Source organism: Carya illinoinensis, chromosome 10 (genome assembly GCF_018687715.1).
Source record: "Carya illinoinensis cultivar Pawnee chromosome 10, C.illinoinensisPawnee_v1, whole genome shotgun sequence".
Lineage (NCBI taxonomy): Eukaryota > Viridiplantae > Streptophyta > Magnoliopsida > Fagales > Juglandaceae > Carya > Carya illinoinensis.
Window position 1 is genome coordinate 19,070,714 of NC_056761.1, and position 5,854 is coordinate 19,076,567.

Sequence of the window (5,854 nt, forward strand, 5' to 3'; positions counted from 1 at the left end):
AGATTAAGGTAAGGCCAATTCGATAGTGAGGTTGAGTTCATTCCCATAGGCCTCTATTTAGTAATTCTTGATGTAATTTCTTCAATAGCGAGGATCCAATATCAATCGATCTAAACCAACTTCTTGTGTATATGAGTCAACATGTCAACTATTATACAACTTATTAAAAAAGCACGTCAACCAATCAGAAGTGTCATGAAATTACCTGTCCTTAGGGCTGGCCTTAGTAACAAGAAACATATACTATAGTGTATATATGTGCGACTCATTCAGAGTATGGACTAAGACAAAAGAATGGCATTTTCTTCTCCAGCCAATTTCGAGGTGTCTCTCGTATAATCAAATGAGATACGTGCTATTTTTCATTATGAATTTTGTTACTTCTAGTCACACCAGTTGATGTAATATGTTTTAGTAAGTTTTATATTTAATTGGTTAATGACCTATGAAATTGATAAAGAGTAATAATGTATATCAAGCTATATGATAAAGTTTGATTTCCAACAAAGAAAGTATGTATCTTACTCCAAGAGAAATAAATACTCCTATACACATCGTTCCGTCTTAACTAATAGTGCGCGTTTCAGAAATTCTTTTCTAAACATTATTAAAAAATAATACGTTTTTCAATTTCAAATTTTTAATTTTTTTCACGTAATCAGTATAAATTTTATAAATTTCAAAATAAAATATAAAAATCAATACAATTTTTTTAAATTTTGAAAAAATATATTAAAAAATTAGGAAGCAAAGACATATAACACTCAATGGAAAATAAAATGTTATGATCAGCAGAAAAAAAAAATGAAAATTAAAGTTTTCCAAACATTCAAAGGTTTTCAAATGAGAAATTCAAAGGTGGGGGGTGTGAGATCAGGAGGCTAAAGCACTATCAAAAGTCAGAAGAAACCAAAAAAATATATGGAAAATGGTAAAAAGCATTATCTAATGATGATGTACTCCAAAAAGCCCCAACAACAACCTCCCCAATAAGTATCCATGGCTACCCCCCTTGATTGTGGAAGATTTCTTTGACTTTTAGATTGCTTGAAACAAAAGTATTTCATAAATTAAAATGCTCGATATATATATATATAGGATTACCTCACGCAATCTGTCTTCGCCAAAAATAAAAATTAAAAGTTAAATTAATAAGATTTATCCATTTTTTTTTATAAAACATGATTTAAATTAAAATATTAGAGTTGTACATAGTGACAGAGATGATGATGATGTGTGATATGTGGTGTTAGCTGGACGATGAATAGAATTTTTCTAAATATAATAGCTCGTATAAAATATTTTATATTGCTAGTCTTCCAATAACTTTCAATGACTTATGATACAATCAATGAACATAAAATAACCAAATATCTTAGTGTTTGCACCACTTTACTACTCTATCCAAATGGAAGATTGTCCCAACACAATTCTTTCTTACAACTATTTCATAATTCTGCTTTAAATTGATTATATTAATTTGATAAAAAGAGCTGAAAGAATATTATTAACATACAAAAATAACATCAGCTAATCTTATAGAGAATTATTGTAAAACAAATTTCAAACAGTTGTGTCTCCATTATTACTCCAAGACAGGTTGCGTTTGGATATTGAGTTGAACTGAAATGAGTTGAGTTCTTAATAAATAATAGTGAGTTGAAATAGTGACGTGATTTGTTTGTGGAGCTCACTAATTAAGATGAATTTAAATGTGTTTGGATATTAAGATGAATCTATATTTATTTATAGAAAATTGAAAATGGTTATGAATTTCACTTGTAAAGAGGTGTTGAGTTGAAAAATATTGTGGATTTCATGTATAAGAAGGTTTTGAATTGAGATGACTTTAGTGATTTGAGAGTTGTATATTTAAATATTGGACTCAACTTAAAATTAGACTGAACTAAATTGATTTCAGTGAACTCCAACAACCAAACGCTAATAGATCATAAACTTATATGAGAAATTATACTTGCAATCATGATTGTGCAAACTACGTGCAATCATGTTGAAAAAATAAATAAATAAATACGATATCCATATGAAAAGAAATTAATTTTTTAATAGTAGACCTCACACTTTTTCAAAGCGATTGCACGGTACTTGTGCACTCCACAATTGTATATAATATTACTCTATTTATAAATATTTTATGACTATTTTACAAAAATTGGAAATATATTTAATGAAGTTGCACAATTAATAACATTGTAAAATAATTGTAGAATTTTATGTGTATCATTATCCATAAAGGAACTCATGTGAGTCCCATATAAGAATTGAAGATCAGTCGAAAAACAGAAAAGGAAAAAATAAATAAATTGACATGATTCTTTTTCATCGTAATTTTTTATATCATCCCAATCATATTTGCATGGTGATGTTGATAGATTTCATGTGTGTCATTTAAGTGGTTTATAGAATTAGGCATTTGAAATGTAATAATCCTCATCATGTGTAACTTCGGCTGATAGGACCTAGGATAACTACAAGAAGAAAAATGAGTAATTTTCCTTTTTATCAGAAATATTGCGAGCCTTCGTTGCACTTGGAGTTGGCAATGCACCAAATCTTAAAGTAGCTTCTTTTTAAGTAATTAATAGAAGAATTTATGTGAAATTTGTCGTAAATAAATTACATAAAAATAAGTTTACAAATTGACGTAATTCGATATATATTATATATTAGATAAGTTTACTTTTATAAAACATTTTAATTGCATAAATCGACTTGTTAATATTAGAATAACAAAACTTAAAATTAAATGTAGTATTATTCAAGGAAATTGAGTTTTGCTACTCATTATTCTCACACACTACACATCATACTTTTTTTTAGTTTTTTATTTATTTTTTATTTAATTTTTTTAATTTTGGTTTTATTAATATTTTTATACTAATTAAATTTTTCTACTCATCATCCATATACCACATATTTGGTAAGAGAAAATAAAAAGTATTAGGGGTGTAAAAATAAACTGAAAAACTAGAAAACCAACTTGGATTGGACCGGACCGGTTGGTTTGAACTGGCTTTCAACCGGTTCGGCTTGGAATCAGTTCCTTCATTCTAAAAACCGGCCAAATACAATCCGAAATCAGTTTTACGTTTTTCAATACCAGACCGGTTTACATATTATATATATTATTAATTTTTAATATTATATATAATATATAATTATGAATGAAATAATATATTATAATTTATAACATAACAGTTTAATCTTAAATATGAATATTTATTTGATCATATATTTTAAATATAAAACATATATTAAATATATTTTATTGTCTAATAAATTCTCAATATATTTCTTTTAATAATACATTAATAATACTAATATGCTTAATATATTAAATTGAAAAATTGGACCGAACCGAACCGGAATCAATTAAACCGGAAGTACCGGTTTAGAAAGAGTAACCGATGCATAATTGGTTTTTAAAAAAAAAAAAAATGCAAAACTAGGATTACCGGTTCAATCCTAAATTTTATTCAAAACCAGATTAAATCGAATCGATTACACCCCTAAACAATGTGGAGTGTGATGTGTAAATGATAAATAGAATTAAAAAAAATATTTTTTATTTAATGACATATATATAATGATAAAAAATAATTAAAAAATAAATGACGAAGATATTTTTTTTTAAATTAAATAATGGAAGACTGAAGACAGGGGGAGTGGGGTCTTTATACAGTCAACTAATAACCCGCACGTACAAAGCCTGCGCCCACTCACACACCTATAAAATACAGTCCCCTCCCTTCCCAGTCTCCTCGTTCTAAACTTCTCTATCCCTCGGATCTCTTTCTTTCTTTTCTTTTATCTTTCCTTCTTTCTCACTGAATTCAAAACAAATGGCGGCAGTAATGTCTGCTTCCCCCATGCACGACATCCACCTCGACAAACTCACCTACGAGATCTTCTCCGTTCTCGAGAACAAGTTCCTCTTCGGCTATGAGAACGACCTTCCCCTAATTCCCAATCCCACTTCCAAGCTCTCCTCTCATTCCGGCCGCCGAGACTTGATTTCATCATGCAAGCAAAATCCCGGCGCCAAAGTCAGAATCCTATCAATCGACGGTCGAGGCTCCACTGACGGTATCTTGGCCGCCGCCACCCTCTCCCGTCTCGAGGACTTCCTTCGCCGCAAATCCGGCAACCCAGATGCCCGCATTTCTGACGTTTTTGACGTCGTGGCCGGTTCCGGCGCCGGCGGCATCCTCGCTTCACTCCTTTTCACTCGTGGCAGAGACGGAGCCCCAATGTTCACCGCAGATCAGGCGCTGAAGTTCCTCGTCGACAACCACCGCAAGATCTTCCGGTCATCGCCGTCGGGGGTTCTCCGGCGGATTATCAGGTCGGATAAGGCGGAGAGGCTCTTCAGTAAAACATTCGGGGAGTCCACTCTCAAGGACACGCTGAAGTCCGTTCTGATTCCCTGCTACGACCTGTCCACAAACGCGCCGTTTCTGTTTTCCCGCGCTGACGCCTTGGAAATGGACGGCTACGACTTCAAGATAAGGGACGTCTGCGCCGCTACATTGACGGCACGTCCCGTCGAGATAGCGTCGGTGGACCGGAGGACAAGGATCAATGCCGTGAACGGCGAAATTGCCATGAACAATCCGACGGCCGCCGCAATTACGCACGTGCTTCACAACAAGCTAGAATTTCCGCTCTGTAATGGAGTGGAGGATCTGCTCGTTGTGTCGCTGGGAAATGCGCAATCCGAATCTGGCATCGGAAATATCACTTCGTCACCGACCGGACTCTTAAGGATAGCCGGAGAAGGAGCTTCCGACGTGGTACAGATTTCATACTATAATATATATATGTATATATAAAGAAATTAAAAATCAAAACTATATACCATAAGCAGGGTAGTTAGGGAGGCCATGATCAAAGGTCCACCCAACAATTTACTTTTATAATTCTTGACTTATTTTTAAAATTTTTTCAAGTACGTTTTAAACAACTTTGTCGGCAAGGGAATCTTAATCTATCTAAAGCAGCAGGCACATTCTCCTTTGTCTAGTTTTTTAGCATATTTGGTTCTTTCTTCGAATTGGGTTGGCTAATCATTGTATGTTTCTTGCTCTTATTTTGGATTATACAGGTTGATCAAGCTGTTTCAATGGCGTTCGGTCAATGGCGGACAAGTAATTATGTGCGCATTCAGGTAACATAAACATTAATCCTTCAAGTACTACTGCCACACTACCAGACAGAATGAAATTTATATCCTGTGCATACAAATTTAATAGGGAAGTGTTTGATTTAACGTTACAGGCAAATGGTACTCCTCCAGCTAATTACAAGAGCATGGATTTGATGGCCCTGACGGAAAATATGTTGGTCCAGAAGAATGTGGAGTCTGTTCTGTTTCATGGGAGGAGAATGGTTGAGAGCACAAATCTAGAGAAACTAGAAATGCTTGCTGGAGAGGTAATCAAAGAGCAAGAGAGAAGAAAAACCAGCATTTTGCCAACAGTGGTGTTGAAGCAGGCATCTCCTTCCCCTAGAACTTCTTCTGCCACCACTCTCTCGACCCTATCTTCTTGCTAGCTAGCTAGTTTGGCTGATCATTTAAAAATATGATAGAAAAAAAGGCTGGATTAACTCAGTTAATTGCAAAGGGTGCAGATTTGATTATTAAACTATTAGAGAGACTTAGATATTTAAGATAGGTCTTACAATATTTATTTAATGTTGTTTGAGAAATTTATACAGACAACAGTAAATACTGTAGGATCTATTTTACGTGTGTTATTATGTATATTCTACCGCTCGTGATGAATTGATGATATATGAACATCAAATTCAAGCTGAGCTGAGTTGAGCTGAA

At 33.5% G+C, this 5,854-nt stretch overlaps 1 protein-coding gene across 1 annotated transcript; it reads left to right on the top strand.

The window, feature by feature from the left end:
- The first annotated feature begins 3,774 nt into the window (after positions 1 to 3,774).
- On the top strand, positions 3,775 to 5,854 carry LOC122278244 (patatin-like protein 6). Its single transcript, XM_043088400.1, has 3 exons — positions 3,775 to 4,814; positions 5,126 to 5,188; positions 5,299 to 5,854. The coding sequence occupies exons 1-3, from the start codon at positions 3,864 to 3,866 to the stop codon at positions 5,572 to 5,574; spliced, it is 1,290 nt and encodes a 429-aa protein (XP_042944334.1). The 5' UTR covers positions 3,775 to 3,863; the 3' UTR covers positions 5,575 to 5,854.

Coding starts and splice junctions, on each gene's coding strand:
- LOC122278244 (XM_043088400.1), top strand. CDS start 3,864: ATGGCGGCAGTAATGTCTGCTTCCCCCATGCACGACATCCACCTCGAC. Junction 4,815..5,125: donor GAGAAGGAGCTTCCGACGTG/GTACAGATTTCA, acceptor TGGATTATACAG/GTTGATCAAGCTGTTTCAAT. Junction 5,189..5,298: donor GTAATTATGTGCGCATTCAG/GTAACATAAACA, acceptor TTAACGTTACAG/GCAAATGGTACTCCTCCAGC.